Here is a 25060-nt window from a genome sequence, read left to right on the forward strand (position 1 = left end):
TCAGAGCACACCTTGCTAACGGGACACAAAATAAAGAGAGTGTAGCAGTAGGAGGACACAGGGCAGGATCTCTATGATCCGAGCACACGGGGTAAGGAGAAGAGAGTCTGGGAGCCCTCGGTGGCTTTTCAGGCTTTTATTGGGATTTATCAGGTACCTGGCAGGCAGAGGTGCTGGGGCGCCGGGAGGCTGGCAGGCCTCTACCTGGGCTCTCCGGCCTTCTCTGGTGGCCTTGTTCTCTGCTCCTCTCGTGGTTCTCCTGGCGTCCCCGTGACGCCGCCCTTGCAAGCCCAGTCTCTCAGCACAGGTGTAGCCACTTACGCATGCCCACACCCTACTCCGGGTGCCCGCCATCAGGCATGCATTCAGGACCGCAGGGATCCATCCTCAATCCTAATGGCTGGAGGCCAGAAAAGCCTGATACTTTTTCACTTACCCCACACAGAGATAAAGCTCAGAGACTCACAGACAGTTCCCAGCATTGGCGCTTGATGCTGAGAGGCTGAAAGTGTCCTCCCGGGGAAGGATAGGCCTTGGCGACCCCACCCTCCCTGCGCAGGCGCAGCCTGCCAGACCACCCACCCCACCCAACCCCCCCTCACCCCCGATGCTGTAAACCTACCCTGAACTCCCAAATGACTTTCCGATTTTGTCGTAAAATTAAACTCCACGCAGGTGACTTCCAACGGTGAATACAGGTGCTCACGTAGGTCTTTCATCAAAGCAAAGTGGCTGATGCAGCCTGTGGAAAAGTTGAGAACACCTCTACTTCCTAAGGCAGACTATGCGATTTTAGGCCTGCTAGCTCTTATGAGCAGAGCCTTTTCTGTATATGAGACAAAAATGGGAGGCTGAAAATTCTTATCCAAGTGACCTTGCATCTAGCCAGAGGATTTTTCAAGGTACTGCTTATGGCCACACTTAAGATGTTTCTAAAACATGTCAAGTTGAATTGTAAATAAATTAATAAACATCACATATTATTAAAAAAAAATGATTATAAACTCCATCATAGTGGACTCACGGAGACTTAGCTTCCCTGAGACACTTCCCCATGACAGTAAAGTGTGAAGGCAGAAGGTACCCACGTGTTTCAGATTCAAAAGCCAAAATCCTTTTCTGAAAAATATATTGCTTCTCTAGTATGTCTGTGTATATTAAGGTGGGGAGGAAAATATAGAGAATCTGAAACCTACAATGAAAATTGGAAAATGGTGAAAATAATTTTATTCCAGCCAGGTTAATTTACCCTTGGGCATCTTGCTATTGCTCTGAACTTTAGTTTTCCTTTCTTCAAAATAAGGATTCCTGAATTTTCTCCAAGCTCTATTCCAGTTCTGGAATTGTTTGTGATTATAAGGAAGTGTTCATTAATGAATGGCATTTACTATTGAGAATTTAAGTAAATAATAAAAATACCTGCATCCCTTAGAAAGATTGAATGAAAGTTAGCATAGCGTGCATCATAAAGACAAAAACAGTTTAGGATCACATGCTTGACTTTTATTTTCTTTAATTTTTTTTTTCTATACTAGTTACATTCAGACCAGGATAGAGGAGATGGATCACTTAAATATATCCTTTCAGGAGATGGAGCAGGAGATCTCTTCATTATCAATGAAAACACAGGGGACATACAGGCCACCAAGAGGCTGGACAGGGAAGAAAAACCCGTTTACATCCTTCGAGCTCAAGCTATAAACAGAAAGACAGGGAGACCCGTGGAGCCTGAGTCGGAATTCATCATCAAGATTCATGACATCAACGACAATGAGCCAATATTCACGAAGGAGGTTTACACAGCCACGGTTCCCGAAATGTCTGAAGTGGGTGAGTGAGATGTGGTTTCATCACAGTTTCTCTTCTACCGCATCAACTAAAATATCCTATGACTGATATATACTGAACTGAATGGATTTAGATGCAAAATTCCAAAAGTATCACGTTTCAAACAACCCATTTATGACCTTTTGGGAAGTGCACCCACATCTCCTAATGCTACTCAAGTCTTATTATTTTTAAGAAAGTAGCATTTCCTCTATTGATGAAGATATGAAAAGTGGCAAGGGAGAGTAGGAAGGAGAAAAGAGAACACCACAGCTACTTCTTCTCCCACTAACTCCCACTCTATTTCTGGAACTGAACAATAGCAGTCTTCCATATTTCTCTAAGTCTACATGGGTATTGGGGTGCAGGAAAGGATCTCCCAATGGACTGAATTTACAGTCCAGACCCCTGAGTAGTGACAGTCGATTTAAATAACTATGTATTTGGGAAAGAGACTTCAAAAAAACTTTTTTGTTTAATTCACAAAAAAATATGTAGATGATAGCTAGGGGAAAAGTCCTGTACTAACTGGTAGAAATTAAGGCACTTTCATAACATTAAGATGGCAAATTATATTTTGTGCACAATTCTCCTCTCAATTTTAAAGGTAATGTGTGTGCATTTAATTTGTTTAGATTGAGAGAAGGTAAATAGAATTTCAATTAAGAAAACAACTCCTACTGTCATCACTCTTAGCCACATTAAAAGGCATCAGTGACAAATTTGAAACTATGTCAAGGGTTATTTTTATTTTCAGTCTGACAAATTTTAAAAGGGTTAAGTTACATAATATAACACATTTCTGTAATTCTGTCAGTCAAATTTCAGTTCACAGTACTAAGACTTGGAAAATACTTAATCCATAGAAATAACTGTGAAACATCTAAATTTTTCATATTGGTAAGTTGCTCGTGTCATTACTCGAAGATACTTTGTTTTGTTAGAAAAAAATCACAAGCCATCACCAAAGTGAAGAGAATGGCTGAAATTCTTTTATTTATTTTTTTTAGAACAACACTTTTTTTTAAGATTTATTTATTTTTATACAAGAGCTGGGGTACAGGCCAGAGGCGTGGAAGGTTGAGAGGATTCACCAGAGACAAAGTGGGGAGCAGAACAGGCAAAAGGACCAAAGTACACCGCTGAGGGGAGCAGCGGGCGAGGCAGGAGAGGTCTGCCGTGCCATGTGGCAATCTCCCTGGCCGGCCAGGAATCGAACCCACGCTGCAGAGGCTGCAGACAGCTTCACAGTGCTGTGCTCAACCTGCTGCGCCACTCGGGAGGCCCTGAAATTCTTTCAAAGGGAATTTTTATTAGGAAAAATAAATTTTCTCCAGGTGGTAAAAGGCAGGAAGAATTAATGAAGAATTCTCTATCATCAACAACACCCAGGGCAGTAGTAGCCAGATGTGCAAACTATCACTGCATAACTACAGGAGGTGTCATTCACTTTTGAAGCCATTATAGAATTAAATTTGTATTACAAGTATGTGGGGTAGCTGGCAGTAACATGACTTGAGGAAGAGAAGTCCTTTTCTAACTTGCACACAGACACAGTCATATTCAAATGTATCATTATCAAATATTAACATGTCACTATTATTTTATCTAAAGACATCTTAAATTACATAAAAGTGTGGGACAATGATAAGGTATTACAAATGGTGGTAGAAATGACAGTTGTTTTCAGTAACTATATATTTAGGAAAGAGACTCAAAGAAACCTTTTTAAAAATTCATAAACAAAATACAGATGATATCTAAGGGACACTTTAGTGATTGGTAGACATAAGATTAATATGGTAAATCAATAGATTGTGTACAATTCTACTACTAATTGTAAAGGTAATGTATGTATCAAAAAGACCCAAGTTTGAAACTATCTCTATTAAAAAGCAGACTTGGTGTCTCTGATCCTCTAGTTCCATATCTGTAAAAAATAAGTTATAGATGCAATGCCTAAGGGTTCACATGAGGACAGGATGAGAAAACAGATGCAGAGCCCTTAATACAATATCTGGCACCTAATAGATACTCAAAGCATTCAGATAATCACATTTTAAAAACATTCAAATGTCATATTGATGTCAAATAAGAATGTGGGTGTTTGTTGACTTCCACTCGTTTTCACTTCAAAAAAGATAAACACATGCAATTTGCAGCAACATGGATGGCGCTGGAAGGGATCATGCTCAGCGAAATAAGCCAGAAAGAAAAAGAAAAATACCGGATGGTCTCACTCATAGCAGGAATCTAGAATACTTAAATAAGGGACCAGGAAAATGAATAACTATAAGAAAGTGAAAATCAAAATCAACAAAAACTATGAACCAGAGACACTTTTTGGGGGGTGGGGGGCGGGAGGGGAGGGATTGGGGTCAGAATGGGGGGGTTGCAATTGTATGGGGAATATAACAATAAAATTTATTATTTAAAAAAAAATAAAAATAAAATCATAGGATGCTCTCATTCTCCCCAGCTCCCTTGACAGATTACAAGGTTGGGTGCTTTGTCTCAACACGCTACATCCAGAGCATCCAATTCTAACACAATGCAATATATTTGTTCAATAAATGGAATTAGATAATACAAAATAAGGTAAAAATTCTAATATTCTGTAAATGTAACTTCCCTGCCTTTTTCATGGGCAGAATGCTAGAGTATGCTTATTGCTCATCTGATATGAATATCAAATCAGTCATAAAATGATCTTAATTAGAGGGTCTCACTTTTTGGAAGTCAAAGACCCCTTGAGAATCAGGTAAAATCAATGGAACCTCTCTTCTGGTAAGCATACATATAGGAATGTTCATAAAAATTTGCATGGAATATCATAAGTTTGAGTTACTCTGAAGGTTATTAAATGACTGAAACCTATAGTAAGAATGCTGATCTAAAATATCAAAGTCTTTTTTGTGCTTTTAATTACAATCATTGTTTGGAATTATAGATTCCAGATGTGTATTCTGGAATTAACTCTTTATTTAATCCAAAACTACCTTGTTTAAGATTCCAGGCCTTTCAACCTCTTATAATTATCAGATAGATTTATTGTTTAGAATGTTTTTATTTGCAAGTAACGGAAAAGCCAATTCAAAACAGTTCAAACAATAAAAGCATTTAGCAGTCACATAAGAGGTCTTTGGACATGGTTTGATTTGGGTTCAGCTATTCCTCTGTAATTTTCTATCCTGTTCAGTTTTGCCCTCAGGCTAACATCTCCACAGTCACAAAATAGCTCCCACATTTGCAGGTTCCATATGAGCTCATTACAGACCAGGAGAAGGAGCTTCTCATGTTCAGAATTCCCAACAAATTCATGAGTGGCCCCTGACTGGACAACCCCTGTGGACAAAGTGATGCAAGATGCTGACTGACTTAGGCCTGGAGAGCATGAAGAAATCATCACAGCAAGAATAGAATCCAATCAAATCTCATCTTTGGTGATGGGTTGAAATCAGTTCCACCCAAAGTCATAATCACTCCCAGCTTCTCTTTGACCCAAACCTTCCACTGTTTGTAAATGCTTGTCACAGTCCAAGGCCGTTTGGATTCCCAGAATCCTACTCAAGTTCTCTGCTCCCTTGCCATGATAGTGTTCTACAAAAGTAAGACTCTGCTTTCGCTTTAGGTGTGTGTATCAATGATACATGACAAACCCTTAATTTATTTTCAATTTATGTTTCTGTCTTTGCAGGCACATTTGTTGTCCAAGTCACTGCCACTGATGCCGACGATCCCACATATGGGAACAGCGCTAAAGTCGTCTACAGCATCCTACAGGGGCAGCCCTACTTTTCAGTTGAATCAGAAACAGGTTAGGATTCCTTTGTGAGCTTCCTTTTTACAGTCTATAATTTTAATCTCAGATGATTTAGCATTTTTTTAATAAAAATAACAGCATGATGGAATTTTTAGATTCATCTACCAAACACCAGTGATACATTCGTAAGCATGACATCCAGACCATTCAAGAAACCTGACAATGAATCTTTTAGCCATCGTGTTTGTATAGGATAGATTAAGAAAAACTGTACATTGTCTTATTTAATCACTTCCAGTTTGGGATGAAGTTAAATGACTATTTCTGGGAGACAGTAGGATTGTTTATGGGCTACTCTGACATCTTTTCCAATTATTTAGTAGAATGGCCTCTCTCAACACTGCTCTGAATGTAGATATAGTTACATGACCTTTTTTGGGCTAACAAAATATGGTGTGATGCTAATCACTTCTAAGCAGAACTTCCAGACGTGCTGCATGATCCCACCGAGTTCTATTCCTCTTACCACAGAGATCATGGATGGAAACCAAAGTTGAGATGAGTCTCCAGCCTGGATGTCTAAGTCAAGCAGAACTTCCTGCTGACTTGCTCAGCATATGAAGTATAAATAAACTTTAGTTGTGTTAAGCCACTGAGATTTGCATTGTTTTTTATGTCTAGCCTGTCCTAACTGATACAGCCCTACTGGGATACTGCCTTACTGGGATCCTTTTTTTCCACATCTCATTCTTCTGTACTTTCTCTAAAAACTCACATAATGCAGAATTATAATGAAATGTTTCTTATAAAACATTATTTGGACTGTATAGTAAGCTGTACACATATTCTTGCTATCATAATAAGAGTTGAGTTCCTTTCATATAATTTTCAAGGATCCCATTATTGTTGGTAGAAATCAAGACCTTTCTTGGTGGCTATATAATTTTCAAGTATCCCATTATTGTTGGTAGAAATCAAGACCTTTCTAGGTGGCTATATCCAGTTGGAAATCGATGGGTTAAGGAGCAATGAACTTGGAAAGAATCCCAAGGAGAAAGAAAATGTTGAGTTGAAAACAATTGAGGATAAGAAATTAGAATTATCCAACTTAAAGACAAAAGGCTAAGGTGATCTCCTGTATTTAAATAAAGAAGTGCTATTTGGAGAACAGAAAGCAGCTGCACTTTCACTGAAATCAGGACTATAGGAATGAAATTGACCTGTTGTCTGAGGTATTCTTGTTAAAAATAAAAAAAGATATTTTCAGCTTCATTAGCTGTTAAGCACTGGAATGTGCTACCAGAGAAAGCTATAAAGCCTCCTCCAGTGAATTCTGAGAAAATGTTGTTAATTTAAGCATAAACCCTACACGGAGATTAAGTAAACTTTTAAAAGTTCTTTTAACTAATTATTTTATAACTACCTAACAGGAGAGATAATAACATCGGTCACTGTTGGGACCAGTTGAACGGATGTTAACATTAGCTATAGAAAACTTAAATTCTCTAGGATCATACAAGATGATAATTATGAGACAACTGATGCTCAGTGTTCTTAAGATCATAGTTTTGTGGTTTAGTAAATCCTCAGACTATTCATTATGGTGGCTATATTTGATGAGCAATTCCCAATTCAGTAAAGTGATGCTCAAGAGCCAGTTCAAGTGTATGACTTTCTTAGCAATTTCCTCACAGTCCATTAAATGTCTTTTCTCAAGCAGCTACCGTAGTGTATATAACGTTATACCACATACCAAATTACATTTTGCTGTGTCATCCTGTAACACTATTTACATTACTTACAGTCTATAATACTGTAGGATTTGACTTGTCCTTATTTTTTATTCTCCTTGTACTGTAGGTGCTTTATTTAAATGTACCTACCTCATGTGGTTGTAATTTCCTTATGTAGAATGGCTGTATTTATTCATCCCTCTGACATCTGCATCGTGTTTTGTATATTGTGCGTGACAGTCTATGTTTGTTTGCATAAACAAGTGGATCCATAAGGCATTTTTCATACATCCCCTTCCCACTTCTGAATTTCTTATCGTAGGAATCATCAAGACAGCTTTACTCAATATGGATCGAGAAAACAGGGAGCAGTACCAAGTGGTGATTCAAGCCAAGGACATGGGCGGCCAGATGGGGGGATTATCTGGGACCACCACGGTGAACATCACGCTGACTGACGTCAACGACAATCCACCTCGCTTCCCCCAGAGTAGGAATATTTAATTAAATGAGATTTTTTTTTAGTGCACTTTATAAATCTCTAACTGTAAGAATAATGTTTTCGTGAGTGTTATAATTATCAAAATTATTGAACTTGGTAAGAACCAGCATTTCATTAAAAATAAGATGACAATGCTTGCAGGCCATGAATGTGAACATTGATGGTCCTGAGTTGGTAATTAGCTGAGCGATTTTTGATGTGGCTGTTATTAAGGCATGGCCATTGTTTTCTTTTTCCTTATTAAGGTCTACCACAGACATAAATTTGCTTGTGCAGGACACATGTATAACAAGCATGCTGCTATTTGTTAGGGAAATGTGACTTTATGTTTTGTGAATTTAATCAAGCATATAATCTCTTTAAATCCTCACAAAGCTTTGTAAGGGGAGGATTTGTCCTTTTACTGTTTCTAAAAATATGACTATGGAAATAACTATGTATTTAATCCATTTGTAATCATAAGTAGTTTTTACATTATGGTTAATTAAGATATCGAAAGTCATCCCTCAAATCATTAACTCTCTTGATCAGATAGGAGGGGAATAGGAAAAACAACATTCTCAAAAGCATATTTTGTGTCAAGCTAGACCCTTTCACAGAGAGTACCTCAGGTGGATACTGGGTTCTGATGCAATTTTTCTTCAAGAAATAAAATTCCTTTCTGGCCATAATCTCCTAAAAAAATATTTCCCCAATTCTGTCTTCCAGGAGAAAATAGCTGTCCATCATTAATAAGAAAACTATTCATCAAATATTTTTCAAAAACTGGTTAGCTAATATAGGCATCTATTATATACACGGTACAACAGAAAATAGGATTTTTTCCTTCATTTTTTTTCAAATATTTAATCACAATTTAATGCAAAAACAGAAGAGCTAACTGATTTCTGATTCTATGTGTACAACGAAGGTGTTATAGGTGCTAAAATTTCTCCCACAGAAGACTGAGATGAAAATACCAGGATCACTAAAGCAATGCCCAAAAACCTCCTGTCAGAATGGGAATGCCCTGGGGAAGGACAGCAAAAGGTTTCCCTAGGACCTTGCTACCAAGGAGACTTTACCTATGCTCTCCTTGGCTAGCCTGTGATCATTCCTTGGTGATGTACCAAGGTGAGGGAGGAAGAATGGCTCTAGAGAAAACCTTGCCTGCTACATCATTTTACCAAGGAAGCGTCCAAGACCTAGCAGATTACTATTACTGAACCACTGTACTTTAATGGTGTCAGAGAGTCTGCAGAACAACTGCATGGCTAGTTAGCAAAATATATTGGATGAGAGTAGAATAAGTTGGTCTGGTACATGTAAATTGAAACTCACATGTAGTCTTCTTAAATCAACTTTGGAACATGAACACAAGAAAAGTATATATGTAGGAAATATATTCATGAGCAATACAACTACAAGAAGAGGAGGAAATTATGCACAGAAAAGATACTGTAAAAAAATTAAAAGAAAAGAAAAAGAAAAGCTTTATCTCTCAATGAATTCATTTATACCCCTACCTGAAACTAGACCATGTATGAGAGAAAAATATCTACTTGAAAACAGTCTCAAAATTGCTGTAATTTGTTTTCACCTTCAGTTATTATTAGCAATGACAGAAAAAACTCTTTTTAAGATACCTAGTAATTGACTTAAAGTCACAGTTCAGGTTCAGTTCTTCTCCTTTCTTTGTTAGATTACAGGAAGCTTTGAAACCTCCCGTATCCTCCTGCTCAGTCTTTCTCACAGTCACACCATAAATGTTGAAGCCTATTTACAGGCCAAGAAGAGTGTTCTCCATTTGCAAAGAGACAGGTCATGAAATAAAGAAACATTCTTAACAATCATGAAAGTAAAGACTTAAGGAGACTAGGGCACCATTCGTTATTTTAAGCAAAGCACAAATCTGCCTATATGCATGGCAATGACTCAAAGAACTGGTAGAAAATGGGTTCTGTTTTTATTGTGATGGAGTCTACTTAGAGTGGGATTTATCTCTGTCTGATGATTAATAGGTACCTACCAATTCAAAACCCCTGAATCTTCTCCACCGGGCACACCCATTGGCAGGATCAAAGCCAGCGATGCAGATGTGGGGGAAAATGCTGAAATTGAATATAGCATCACCGAGGGAGAGGGGCTGGACATGTTTGATGTCATCACTGACCAGGAAACCCAGGAAGGAATTATAACTGTCAAAAAGGTAATGCCATCTGTGACATGCCACACAAATGAATACATTTACTCTTCTCTGGCTCCCAAGGGACAATTACATCTCCTATGAAATTCCTCTAGATTCTTTTTGTACAAATTATTTTTTTAAACACCGAGCCTAATTACATTGAGATCTCTTTGGCTGGCTTTTAGGGGCCCTAAATAAATCTTATGCATTCATTAATTCTGTATTTTCAGTAAAGGCGTATTGAGAAACTCCAAAGTAAATTAAAATGATAATGCTATACATAAGAGCACATAAAATAAGTAACATAAATGAACAATAAATGCAAACAATGCTAGACACTATTTGATCTGAGGATACAATTGTATATTCAACAGGATGATCTCTGCTTTGATAAACTCCAAATGTGTTTAAGGAGGAAAGAGACAGGAAGTAAATAAATAAATGTACCTATCAACAAATTCTTATACATGTTTTGAAGGGAAAAAATGATGCAAGCAGATGATCTGAACTAAAAAATACAGGAAGACCACGAAAATAAATTCAATAATACAAGTTTGTACAATAATACAAATTACCTGTGAACTCTTTAGCTACCTTCTGGAATACAATAATAATACCTTCTTGATATTCTGAATTCCTATTTTTCCCTGTGTGTTTATTCATTATTTACTGCTCCTCTCCCCAAATTACCTAACACCACAGAGCAGTACACAACAGTGTGGCGAAAATTACAAACCAAACACTGTGCTTCAAAGATAAAAAGAATATCAACTTTGGTGGCATTTTTAAACGATCTCCCTTTTACCATATGTGTTGTAATATCTCCTTTGTCTCTGAGACGCTATTATATTGCTGATAAATATAAACATAAGGGATGTAAGTAACAAGAAATATTTTTTCTCTTGAGTCTTGGATTGCATGTCTTAATCTCTGGAAGCACAATAAAGCATGTTTAAGTGACACTCGGACCAGTGTTTTATATGATAACACAATTAGGAAGCCCATTACTGTGCATTAACCTTCTTAATTTTCTTGGTGCCTTATCAGATTCAAACTGAAATCTGGCCTAGAAGACTAAATCACATTCACTAACATCTTGATTAATTGTGCTTCTAGTGAGTCTTGTCATATTATTGTCCAAAACTAAAAGTCAGCATTGAGCTTTTGGTTTCACTCAGCTCCAGAAGCAGAGATACTTTTCCTAAAAAACTCTAATAAAAATGATCATTACTTTCTTTGGTAAGTCACAAGCCCAGCGCCCTTATTGGATCATTTGGAATATTTTATCTCCCTACAAAAAAAGAAATATAATTTTTAAATCTGCTTTATCTGAATGAGGAAGAAGGTACTGTGATGCAAGTTGTGGTTCTCAATTCCCACTGAACAGTGGAATCGCTAGTGGGTTAAGGGAAGATCTTTAAAAGCACAGATTTCTACCCCCACCCCAGATATTTTGGCTTAATGGTCCAAGGGTGGGGGCTGGATATAGGCAAATTTTGTTAGTGCTCAATTAAAACCAGATGTGACAAAAACTAGTAGAGAATAATTGACTCCATATTTGCCAACTTGCCCCTGGCATAGTCCCCTCTGGTCAAATAAAAGGATTTATTGTTAAGGGGTCCGTAAGAGATCCCAACTTCCAGGTTCCCCTTCCTACCCATTCAACCTTAGAATCCGCTCCCACTTTCAAAGCAACAGCAGGCTTGGTTTCAGCCCAAACTTTCAAGATCGTGCACCATCTGAACTCCATGCGCCTAACATCACACTATCAGCAATACGATCACATTCACTCACGGGGATTTACACAAAAAATGGTTCATATCGTGGCTCTCTATGCTTTAGCTGCTTTAAATTCATTGCTCTTTCCCCTTCCTTTAAGCTCTTAGATTTTGAAAAGAAGAAAGTATACACCCTCAAAGTAGAAGCCTCCAATCCTCACATTGAACCCCGCTTTCTCTACCTGGGGCCATTCAAAGATTCTGCCACAGTGAGAATCATGGTGGAAGATGTAGATGAGCCCCCCATCTTCAGCAAACTGGCCTACGTCCTACAAATAAGAGAAGACGCTCAAATAAACACAACCATAGGCTCTGTCACAGCCCAAGATCCAGACGCCGCCAGGAATCCTGTCAAGTAAGCACACTCTGCCACATGTTTCTTTCATAACTTTCAGTCAATTTATATTCAGATATCTGCCTGCCAGTTAGAAAAGATGAATCCTTTACCCCCCCATTACAGAGTTGTGTTTTCTTTAAAAATTACTCTAAATAGCACATTTACTCCCCTTGCTCAACATCAATATTAGTTTGGCAACAACATAAACCTAAAAAATACAAAATTGGGGAAAAAACATAAAATGAGCTCTAAGGAATTTACTGCTTACATAGAAATAGCATAAGGTAATGCAACTGAGTGGCCTGGGTTTTTTTTTTTTTTTCAGTTGTAGATTTGTCAGAGTGGTATGGAGAAAGCATTGTGAGTTTTAACAAGGCATTGGGCTTGACAGCCTATTTTTCAAGGGTTAAAGAACCTATCATGTAACACATAGAGACAAAAGTATTCCATCTGGAGACATAATTTTTTTCTTTTGCAAATCTGGATAAAAACAGTTATGATCAATCGATCAATAGGTAGGTAGATAGGTAGGTAGGTAGGTAGGTAGGTAGATAGATAGATAGATAGATAGATAGATAGATAGATAGATAGATAGATGTAATCCTGGAAAAATTTGTGGACTAGAATCCAATTTATACTATGTAAGCAAGCTCTATTTTCCCTGTACTTTCCTTACACCTTAGTTATAAATTAGGTTGCAAGAAAGCCTTATTGCTTTTTGGGACCATGGATACTTCAGTATTTTAGAATTATCAGGAAAGCACTAGATTTAACCAATATCCAGGTTTTACCCATAGCTTAGTCGACTAGAGGAGAAAAGTGCTAAGCCAGAGAATATCATTGTGTAAATTTATTCAATGGAAAGAAAGTTAGCAGATTGAGAAGCCAGAGGAACTCTTGCCACAAATATATTATCCAGTAATATATTGTGATGAGGGCACTTGCCATGTGCCAAGAATGTTCTAGGCATTAGAGCTGCAACACCGAGTCCTGATCTCAGGAGTTTACATTCTAATTGGGGAAGAGAGAGACAAGCAGAAAATTAATATATAATATGTCAGGTGAAAATAAGCTGTAAGCAGTAAAACAAGGGAGTATGGAAGCAGAGTATGGAAAGTACCCTTTATCTGAATTTTAGATAATGTAGTCAGTGGCTTTAGTTGTTAGGAAACCATTTTAGTAAATATTCAAATGAAACAAAGGGATGAATGATGCTGATACCTGGGAAAACATTCTAAGAGGTGGGCACAGTGAGGGTAAGATCTGATGCCAGAGTTTTGCTTGGGTTGTGGAAGAAGTAGCAGGGAGACCAAGGGAGTAGGCAACAGGGCAGTTTGGTGAGAGGCAGGTTCAGGTGCTGGTAAAGACTGGGTATTATTCTGATTGAAGTAAGAAACCACTGTAGAGCTGAAGTAGAATCATTACCTAATCCAAAACCACTTTTCAAAAGGATCACAAAGGTTGTGCATGAAGAATATTATTGCAGATATAAGAACTTGAGCTTCCAAGGCAGTTAGTTGTTAACTAACATCTATTGAGCCCTTTGTTCAAATGAAACCTGGTGGCAAGTCCCACTTCTAAAACACACACAAAAAAAAAAAAACTGGCTCACTCAGGAAATATTTTAAATCATCAGGAAAATAGACTGTTGTGTTCTCATCTGCTTAGACTATGTGTAAACACCTTGAGTTGGACTATGGCAAACCAATGTAGGCGCACATGGGCTGCATGGACCGAGTGTTCCCGCATGTGCATTTAATATTATTAAGTAGGAAAATGAATGATGGTCTTGGCTAGTATAGCACAAATAATTTTAAGTTACATCACAATCTCACTTGGAGTTTGTTCTGAATGTATAAGGAAAATTCTCTTGGCAAGGCAATGACAAGACTAATTTAAATAATAATAAAATTTTTAATTTTTTTTAAAAAGACCAATTTGAAAGTGTTAAGGCTGCAAGTTCACAAATGTGAACTTTAATTACCTCTGTAATGAATCAATATGTTCAATTTTTTAAATGAAACAGATACTGTCTTCTGGGAATTTAGTAGGAATTTTTATATCTATTTTACTTTTCATGCCAACTCCCACCTTAACCCATTGCATTATTTTATGTTTTAATAAAGGAAATGGCATGTCAGACTGGATATCAGCTAATTTTGAAGCTTTTTTCCTGACAGCCTTCCATCACTACACCCGGATCTCACATCTAGATATAGGTCTAAGGATAGCAATATGCATAGCTATATTCTATGCATATTCCAGGGATTCCTTTTATACAGTAAAATTGACTCTTATATTAGGAAAGTACCTCCATACATAGTTTTTGGTTACTCAAGACACAGATGTTGAACTAGGTAGGAGATAATATGTTAAGTACATAATTAATACTAAAGAATTCTCCCCTCAAACATTCATTTATCATTATGCAGGCACAAATCTTTAATTCTATAATCACATAAATTATTTGCTTCCAATAGCAAATAAATGACCTTTGAATTTCCATAAGAGTCTTACAAAATGTCATTATACTTATTATGAAAAATGTACATGCAAACATGCTTCCTTTCTTGACCCACAAATCTGAAGCTACATTAGAAGACAAATTTTTTTTTTAAGATTTATTTATTTATTTTTACAAGCACTGGGTACAGTCAGAAGCACAGGAGGGTGAGCAAATTCACCAGAGCCAGAGCAGAACAGGCAGAAGGACCGAAGTACACTGCTGAGGGGAGCAGCGGGCGGCAGGAGAGGTCTGCGCGCCATGTGGACCCTCACCCGGAGGCCAGGGATCGAACAGGTGCTGCAGAGGCTGCGGGCAGCCTCACAACCCCGCGCTCAACCGCTGCGCCACTGGGGAGGCCCTAGAAGACAAATGATTGAAGCAGATGATACAATAAAGTTTTAGGGGAAAAGAGCTACCTAGCAGAATGATCTGCTATAATCATAAAGGAATTGATTATCTTATTCCTTATCAGTTATGATTAAAATTAATATGACTAGACGGTAAATATCCTTGATATAAATTGAAAATGCATTGGAAATAAAAGCAACAAATAAGACTTTGTGTGCAGGCAACTTTCCAAAACAATGTAATCTCCCACTTCAAGAAAAAAATATATATAAAATTTTGGTATTTTTCTAAATATTTATTTTGTCTTCAAAATCAAAAGCTAACTTCAACTAAAATTTCCTCACCCCATGCCTTTATTTCAAGTCTTAATGAGAAGATGGGATTACATATAAATCTTAAAACTATAGCAGGAAAGAGGCAAAAACAAGGAAAGATTGCTGCTGTGTACAAGCTTTTAAAAACAATAACATGTCTTAAGCTTGACTTTTTCATGAGGGAAAAATATTTTTGTACATAATTATTAAATTTCTCACAAAGCCTATGAATGTTGATGTTTTTGATAATTAATCACATCTACAAATATTTATCATTCTCAAATTAATAATGAAGAAAGGTGATTAAGCAAGTTTAATGCTGTTGCCTAAGTTCTTAATAAATGTGGATTCATGCATAAGTAGCAAAAAAGTAGCTATTTCATCTGTCTCAACCTTTTTGATAATGAAACATTAGGTTTATATAAATTGAAACTAAACTTATAAGCCAACTTGATATATATGTGTGTGTGTGTGTGTGTGTATACATATATATACATATCTCCTTTATGAACTTAATCAATTCTCTTTAAAATCAGATTTAAATGACCCATAACAATGGGGTATCTATTTTATTTAGATCCCTGCAAGGATAAAAAGATTTTATTAAGATAAAATATACTATTTTTGTAATTTAAATAAAATAATTAACTGAAATAGAATCTCAGACATGCATATTGCAAGTTTATTTTTCAAAGAGTGTTCACAATAATTTCACATATATATGACTAGTTAGGTAGTTTACTTAAATTGTATTTCTAGTCAGTTGAGTAGAAATATATAAATTTTGAGGATGTAGATGAAATGGGCAAATGTTTTATTCCTAATGACCTTAACATATCAAGTTTCTTCTGAGTTCTCTCTTTATTGCTCCTCCATAAAACAGTGTACACATATTTTCCCCTTACATAGCTATTCCAAATTAGTAATAAATAAAGAAAACAACATTTCTCAAAATATTTGTCTTTCAACTTTAGTTTGAAGACTCTAAGTTTCTAAGATGCCACTTGGCTTTCTTTGAATTCTCCAAATTCTCCTTTTCAAATATTTGTCAAGATCCTCCTTTGCTCTAGACTCTGACTGTTCAGGCCCCTGCGCATCACCGTTCCCCTTGTAGTCTTCAAGTGATTCTGTCCTTCCTGTTTTTCCCCTTTAGCTGCACATTTCTCTTCTCCAACCCTTGAACTGAAAATCTAGATTGTCAGTTCAGATCTTTACCTTGATCTTCACACTAGATACCACTTCCTACACTTCTCACAGATCAATCCTGGAACTTAATAAAGTCTCACAGATCAATCCTGGAACTTAGGATCTTCCCCAAATCCTGTTCTCTCCTCCTTCCCTATCCATTTGCGACTTCACCATCCAGCGAGCTTCCTCAGACATGCATATTGAAAGTTTATTTTTCGAAGAGTGTTCACAAGGATCTTTGTAAACCATAACAACACTGTGACACTACTGAAAATCAGCAGTAGATTCACACCACGCTTAGAATAAACCCTTGCTCCTTACCAGGACCAGCCCACCCTTGGATTTCTCCCCCAACTCATCTCTCTCCCTCTCCTGCCTCACTAACTTCATATATATAGCTAGCCATCTTTTTCGTCTCGCAACATAACAATTTAAAAAATAAAATGGATAATAGAAAAGTAGTGAGCCCTAATTACATGCACAAGCACACACAAAAAGTGCTAAGGTTCTAAAAAGTTGAGTTAAAATGTATCAATTACTATATAAATTTGATCCAAATTACACTGAAAGAAGAAACTTTGTTGTTGATACTCAAAGTCATACAATTTGTCTGCTGGGTTTATCATTAAGACCATGGTTGTATAGAGCTATCTTCTCAAACTTATTTTATCTAATATTAAGTTAGAGATATTCAAATATGTGCTACAGGTAGAAAAAAATTCATGTCACAGATATTCAGGAATAGTATCGGGATGGGACAATAGCAGATACAAGGAAACCTTTCTAAATTCTACTCTGCATTTTCAGGTATTCTGTCGATCGACATACAGATATGGACAGAATATTCAACATTGATTCTGGAAATGGTTCCATTTTTACATCAAAACTTCTTGACCGAGAAACCTTGCTGTGGCACAACATTACAGTGATAGCAACAGAGATCAGTAAGTCCAAGTCATGTCACTGAGGTCCCCAACTGGGAGAGGGACCCCAGCAAGGTCTGGTGAAGCATAACTGAAACTCGTCATGTACTGATGGTGCACTGGACACATATTAAGGCAGAAGCCCTGTAATGATTTCCAATAATGTGTCTTCCACACATGTTGGTTATTTACAAATGCAGAGGCATATTCATATATGTGGAAGTTCCACTGCTGGGAAACACTAAAATGGGACTCCATCTCTCAACTGAGGTTGGACTGGCACTTGGATTTGATTCCAAAATGTTTAAAAATCAGAACATTACAAAAGCAGCTGGAGAAGAAAACATTGTTTAGAAATCTTTTATATATTCATCCTCTAGCTTTCTATAGAATTTCTATTTCAAAAGCATTACAAAATGAAGAGAATTTTAATTTTTTACAGAATAAGAAACTTTACAGAAAACTTTTTACAAAAAATACCGTAAAAAAAAACTTTAGAAATTTTAACTTTTCCACAGTACATACCACCAAGTAACAAATAAAATATTTTAAATGAATTTTATCAAGTCCCCATGAAATTAAAGGCAAAGAAAAAACAGTGCCATGACAGTATTTGAAATATGACTATATGCAGTGGAAATTGTGTGATATAGGCACAACGTATAAACTTAAGTTCATAAAAATAAAAGGATTTTAAAATAATTTTTAAATGTTCTAAAATTGGCTTCTAAATATACCTCATTTCTAAATTTTTTGGTTTGGTTTTTAGAAGTTTCACCATGTTTAGCTGGGCATCTAATGTGAAATATTGCACATCAAATGATATTTCGCAGTAGCATTCTTTGTTATCATAACTCACAAGGTGTGACGTGGCTGAAAGATATTGAGTAGAATAATCAATAATCAATATTGAGAAAAATGAAGCATTGTTTTCTGATAGGAACTCATTACAAATTATAAGGAAGGAATTTACTGTTTGTGTTTATGTGGAATAACTAGTGTGGACACCAATAACAGCATATTTGAAGCTTTTCAAATCACAAAATTATTTCCCACTAAAAAAGGCCACTTTTATAACATGAAATTTTACATTTTACTACAGTAGTCATTTCATATGTGTTAAGCTTTGTGCCTAAAATTTTCTGTTTTGAAGATTTAATGTTTCCGTGATGTGTTTGTAAGTGTTAGCCATAATGACCTTTAAAAAAAAAGATCTCCAACAGCGATATCTTCCCAAAAACAATGTGAGCAAAGTCTTAGATGCAAAGGATATTAAGAACCTTATTGTCCAAACTTCTTAATGACCTTTATTGTAACAGAAGCCAAGAATTTATAGAACAGCAACTAACTTCCCCTCCAGGACCTTTGCACTCGCCGATGCCTTTGCCTGGAGAGCCAGAAATATCCGTACAACTCAGTCCTTCTCTCTGCTCATGTCTCTGGGCAAATGTCATTTCATCAGAGAAGCCTTCTCTGGTCACCCATTCAAAGTAGCACCTCCACACTTTTCCATAAATTACCCTGGTTAATTTCTCCTAGCATCTGACACATCATTGTGTATGGACAGTTTGCTGCCTTCATTAGAATACTACTCCAGGAAGCAAGATCTTTGCTATGTTCCCATGTATCCCTATACCCCAAATAGAGACTGGTAATTATTATATATTAGATGTTCACTAAATATTTATGAAGTGAATGGAAAAACAAACATTTGAGTGAAGTAAATGGAGAGGGCTAAGGGGAGAGATTCCTATCCCTGATTCTTAGACCAGATATTTATCATCCTTGCTATCTAGGAGAACTTCATAGAAGACAACCAAAATAACTTATTTATCTTTGGCCTTCAAAAGTCGGTTTTGCTGTATCATTGTCCTAGATGAACAGCTGGGCTTTGGAGTCACAGACCCAAGTTTGAATCTAGCTTCCACTCTTCACTATCTCTTCAAACACTGTCAAATTACCTAACTCCTCTCAGTTTTTCCTCATCTAAAAATGAGGACAATAATTTTATCTATCTTAGAAGTTTATAAGGAAGAAGTAAGACAATATATAGCAAAATGCTTAGCACAATGTCTAGTTTTCATTTAGTACTCGGACTAAAAAACTAAGACCAATAACCATCAACCATCACTCCCTGCCCTTTTTCTTTTTGTACATTTTTCCATCTGCCTGCTTCCTTGTCTTCTATTAAAATCTGCTTCCAAAATGCCTTCTCAGGATAGATTTTCTTTATTTTGTGTTACTCTGGGGTTTATTGTACAATTGCATTATGTCAACACCAATAGCTTTGTTTCCATCAGGTCTATCAGAGTCCAGAAATACCAAAGAAACTAATTCTACCTTTTCTGACTACATTGGTACATAATGCTCTGTGGTACTCACAGAAGCCTCGGGGTTCTGTTATGAATGAGAAGGAAGGAGTGAGTGACTATCAACTAAAGGGATCAGTGATCAAAACATAAAAGTCTTCCTTTCCTTTTGGCATTTTGCAGACAATCCAAAGCAAAGCAGCCGGGTACCCCTATATATCAAAGTTCTAGATGTCAATGACAACGCCCCAGAATTTGCTGAATTCTATGAAACGTTTGTCTGCGAAAAGGCCAAAGCAGATCAGGTGAGTTTCATAAGAAAGCAAATTAATTTAGTCAGATTAATTTAGATCTTTTAGTAATTCACATGAGACACAGAGCTGAAGGCTAGTTTTGAATTATCTATGAAGTGAATGCTAACAAAATTAATACAATAAACAAGAACTAGGATGAATGTTTAACTTGGATAAAAGAACAAACACTTTTTAAGAACTGGAAGTTCATCAGTTTCAAAGACAGATGTTAGCTCCAAATCAGTCTTAAGTTTTCATTAAAATAGATTAGTCACAGCTTTATTGAAAAAATCTGTATTGGTGAACAGATCATTCCGATTACCAGGTAAACGGGAAAGTAATAACTAGAAACATATTTACAATAGCCCATACTTCATAGTTTCACCTATTTAAATTATCCATCTGTACAAATAATACAAATTCATGAATGCTTTACTGTTTGACACATTTGTCTCCACCTGAAATAGGTCTTTTCTACCAGTGATATAAAAATTATATTACTGTTTGTCAAAAAAAATGTTTAAGGGGGAAACTGATAGTATGTGTTTTATATACAAATTTCCTTTTTAACTTTTTTGCAAGTTGATGGCATATGTAGATGCCAAGATGGCTTTTCTAAAGAAGCTGACACTCCAGAGTGACTCCATTTTCTTAAGTGGCAATGTTGTCATAAACTATTGTGCTGTTTTGTGTGAGGAACCCTAGGGCAGTGATTCTCAACTCAGGTGACTTTGACCCCAGAGGACATCTGGCAGTGTTGGGGAACATTCTGGATTGTCACAGGAAGCAGGGGACAGCTGATGTCTAGTGGGAAGAGACATCTTACAGTGCATAGAACCACCTCACAACAAAGGATTAGCCCTTCCTCTGTGGTTTTCTAACCCACCAGTTCCTTGCAGAGTAGATTCATTGCCAATTTTCTATAGGCTACCTTTTTTTTTAATAAAAATTAGAAATTATGTAGTAAAGAATTTACTGCAAAACTGTCATAAACATTTTAATTTAACAGAACTTCATGATTTTGATTTTAGCTGATTCAGACCCTACGAGCCGTTGACAAGGACGACCCCTATAGCGGCCACCAATTCTCATTCTCTCTGGCCCCTGAAGCAGCTAGTGGTTCAAACTTTACCATTCAAGACAACAAAGGTAAGTGAGCCCAAGTTCTCTTCTCTGTCTCGACCCTAACATCTGTGTCTATATCATCCCCTTCACAGTGGATCCAACGCGTGATACGGCACTCATGCACATTCACTCTGCTTTCCGGTTCCAGACAATACAGCGGGAATCTTAACTCGGAAAAATGGCTATAACAGACACGAGATGAGCACCTACCTCCTGCCGGTGGTCATTTCAGACAACGACTACCCAGTCCAAAGCAGCACCGGGACGGTGACCGTCCGGGTATGTGCGTGTGACCACCACGGGAACATGCAGTCCTGCCACGCGGAGGCCCTGGTCCACCCCACCGGACTGAGCACAGGGGCCCTGGTCGCCATCCTCCTGTGCATCGTGACCCTCCTAGGTAAACTGCTTCTCCCTGCATCCTATCTCCCCATGACGAGGGGCACACACTGTCACTGTGACACCCTAGGTTTATCCGCCTCCCCCATTAAGGCAGACAGCCTGATCTAGGTGAGTAGAGTTATATGTCGAGACTCTGTTGTTGGCCATGAACTAGTTTTTGCTTGAAAATGACTTTGGAAAATGAATGGATGTGAAACTTGCCCCATGTCTTTACCTGCTTGGGGATTTATTCCACCCGAAGAATCTCTTGTCTGTTAGACTGAGAATGAAACTCGGGGACATGCGAGAGTAATATAAATAAGCCCTTTTCATTTCATTTGTTGTTTAATAGTTAACCTGGCAAACTCTGTTACATTTTAAAGAGTGGAAGTTGTCCAGCAATGAGCACGTGATGAAGGCCCTTTCTACGAAGGCAAAGCCTTAAAGATCGTGGGAAAATAGAAAGAGGAATTGATTTTTTTTCTCTCACACAGCAAAATGAAAAAGCTATGAAATTTTCTTTAATACAGAACACTTATTATGGTCTACCCATTTAAATTACCCCCTGCTTAGCATTACTCTCTGTTTGCCATGGACACACGGTCTATTATTTCTCAGACTCTCAATAATAAATAACTTCCGTGACTAGGAAATCAATCTGGGATCTAAAAGAAATGAATGCAGTAAAAGTAGAAATCGAGGTGTAACAATAATTCAAACGAAGATGTTTATCTCCAACCAATTAGGCGCATGAGTTGAGCTCAGATGCTCAATAAGCCCTCGACTACAACAAACTAAGGCATCAAATGTTAGCTAATGCAGCTCCTCCAAAAATGAAAGTTACAAAGATTTCCTATAAAATAGAGGGGATGGGGGAGAGAAAGAGTTAACCCGGATTTCTGGGGGAAGAGGGTTGTTATTTGACAATAATAACAATATAGTGACTTTGAGAAGAGTAAAGACCTACATTTCTCCAAGAAGAGAATGTCTAGGGATCCCTGCCCAAGGGCTGCACCTTCCAGATCAACTCTGCTAATTATAACAGAAACCTTGAAGCTCAACTATAGAACTGTGATTCTCTTTGTCAACTAAGATTTGGAGAAAGTATTTTAAGATTTGAGGATAAATAAAAACTGACAGTGTGCAAAGACAAATCAGGGTTTCTAACAGTGTGAGTCTGTAAAAATTGTTTTGGAAGAGAAGGCTATGAATATTCTTTTTAATCAAAAAGATTATTTTTAGAAGGGCCAGCTCGGCAGGGCACAGCCTGGTAGGATTCCATGAACCCCTCTGTGGTCCGTGGAGGGATGGCCGACGCCCTTCATCCCGCAGAGGTGACTCTTCCTTCCCTCAGCAGCTGCCCGTGTTCTCCTCCTGCTTTTGTTCCTTCTGACCAGCTCCCTTTATTTTCCCTTGCCATGTCCTCCCTCCCAGGGTTCACTGTCTGGACATCACTCCTCGTTTGTCTCAGTGCCTCCCACATCTTGTCTAGTCTCTTCAGAATTCTATACCTAGTTAAAAAAAAAAAAGCAGGGTGGGAGGGTGGGGCTTAATCTTCACCCGGCTCATGTCATGGGCTACCCTCAGGGCAAGATGCTTTGCAAATGTCTTGCTCACATAATCCTCAGAACCACCTGCTATGTCTTTACTGCATCTTAAATATGAAAACTGGGACTCCAAGATGTGAAGTCGTGGAGCCGAGTCACATTGCTGACAGGGGACAGAATTAAGTTCCAAACCCAGGTCTTGTCCTCCCCCTTCCATGCGCCCCACCCCACCCTGCCTTGGTGCTTCTACACGGCACTCTGCTTCTTCTGTGAACAGACTGAAAGAGCCTGTCCTGGAAATGAGACAACTGAAGACAGTGGAAGCAAATCTGAATGCTTAGAAGAGAAAGGAAGTCACACCACACAGAAGAAATACAGGGATATGGGGGCTCTGGTGGTGGGTGGGCAGGGTGATGCACAACTCAGGAGATGAGCTCATTCCCCTAGGTCCTACACAGTGTTGGAAACAAACCATTGTTGCTTCAAATTTTAAAAAATCAATTAATACAAAGGAACTAGTGACCTTTAAAAAAATGAGCTTTGTAGCATGTTAATTTTATTTACAAAAAAACCCAAAAAGAACATCATTTCATGTCTCTATGGTGCCCTAGAGTTTGCAAAACTCTATACACTTGCCCTTCTATACGCTTAAGAAATTCTATTCAGATGTGCATGGGCTAATAAAAAAAGACAGGCAGTTGCAGCTGTAGGAGAATCAGACAGTGAATGAATGCCTTCTAATCACTGAATGTGCCCTCTCTCTTCTACACAATTGCACTTTCAAGACTACACAGGACTGAAATAAAAGATATAGGTAACTTAAACTGGGGAGGAATTAGCAAGCGATAAATGCCTGCTGGCTTGCCTTAAATGATGGAATAAACCCCTGTACTTCAGATTTCAATTCTTTTACAGACAGTGGCTTAAATCTATTTCTAGTTCCCAAAGGTGGTCCCTACTTTCCACCCTCTGTTATGCAAATACATGTTATGAGTCACACTGCAACCAGCGCAAAAGGTAGATTATGACTGGTCTCTCCCCAGAGTCCTGCAATTTTCCACCCACCCGCATCCCAGGTAAGGTAAAGATGTACAAAGGCATCTGTGACCATAATGGCTTGACCCTCGAACATACACAGAAGTTCTCTCCATCCTCCTTACTCTACTCTTTCCTGTTCACATCACATCTGCCACCTTCTAATAATTTCCTTATTTATTATACACATTGTTTCTTCTCTGTCTCCATCCACCATCCACCACCTCGGCCACCAACTATGTCCACCTTATTAGAACAAGGCTCTGGGCCAGATTGTTTTTTATCAATAGCACTTAGATCGTACTTCCACAGAGTAGACACCACATACATAATTACTGAATGAATGAATAAATAAATAAATCCCCGAATAAACAAAAGAAGCAACAATTTATTATTACGAGGCAAGGGAACATGTATAATTCCACAATCACAGACTTGAAAATGGTAGAATTGCATTTCCTTTAAAAATAGTCTATAAACCAAACATGCTTCAAAGCATGGTAATGAGGGCTTTCTAGTCTGACTGAGTTGGATTTCAGTCCCTTGTTTATGTGACATCTCTAAATCTTCATTTTCTGTCCTGTAAAATGGGGTTATAATGATTATACTTGCGCTGTAGGACTATTATGATAATTAAATGAGCAGCAGTATGTAAAGCATTTACTGCAGTAATAATACTCTCTCAATAGATAACCAATTATTATTATGCTATTGGCATCTGAAATTTTAATATATAGCTATATATTAATACATGTCCCTTCAAACTGGCTGATGTTGGAAGTTCAGAACTGCTCTCTAAATGGTATCTGGGTCTCTCTAGATCTTACCTCCAATACTATTCCCTTATAGGTAGCCAAGGTATGGGAACATTCACATCTCTACTTTGGGTTTCAAACTAATTTTACACTTTTCTCAGAGGAAAAAAGAAGGCATAGTGCAAAAGTTATTTTAAATGTGGAGTTATGCAAACCCTTCACCACGTCC

The 25060-nt window shown here is 37.5% G+C and overlaps 1 protein-coding gene across 1 annotated transcript in view; it reads left to right on the top strand.

The window, feature by feature from the left end:
* The window catches only part of LOC311171049 (cadherin-6), a gene marked incomplete at its 3' end in the record, with an annotated part of 54125 nt that overhangs the window by 27524 nt on the left and 1541 nt on the right, over nt 1-25060 (top strand). The window contains exons 2-10 of the mRNA XM_084233604.1: nt 1536-1830; nt 5525-5644; nt 7646-7813; nt 9826-10013; nt 11872-12125; nt 17271-17407; nt 19879-20000; nt 21020-21137; nt 21262-21513. Coding sequence (XP_084089730.1) covers nt 1536-1830; nt 5525-5644; nt 7646-7813; nt 9826-10013; nt 11872-12125; nt 17271-17407; nt 19879-20000; nt 21020-21137; nt 21262-21513 — 1654 coding nt within the window. The remainder of the gene's footprint in view (nt 1-1535; nt 1831-5524; nt 5645-7645; nt 7814-9825; nt 10014-11871; nt 12126-17270; nt 17408-19878; nt 20001-21019; nt 21138-21261; nt 21514-25060) is intronic.

The sequence above is a fragment of the Talpa europaea genome, assembly GCF_964194135.1.
Source record: "Talpa europaea genome assembly, chromosome: 5".
Taxonomy (NCBI): Eukaryota; Metazoa; Chordata; class Mammalia; order Eulipotyphla; family Talpidae; genus Talpa; species Talpa europaea.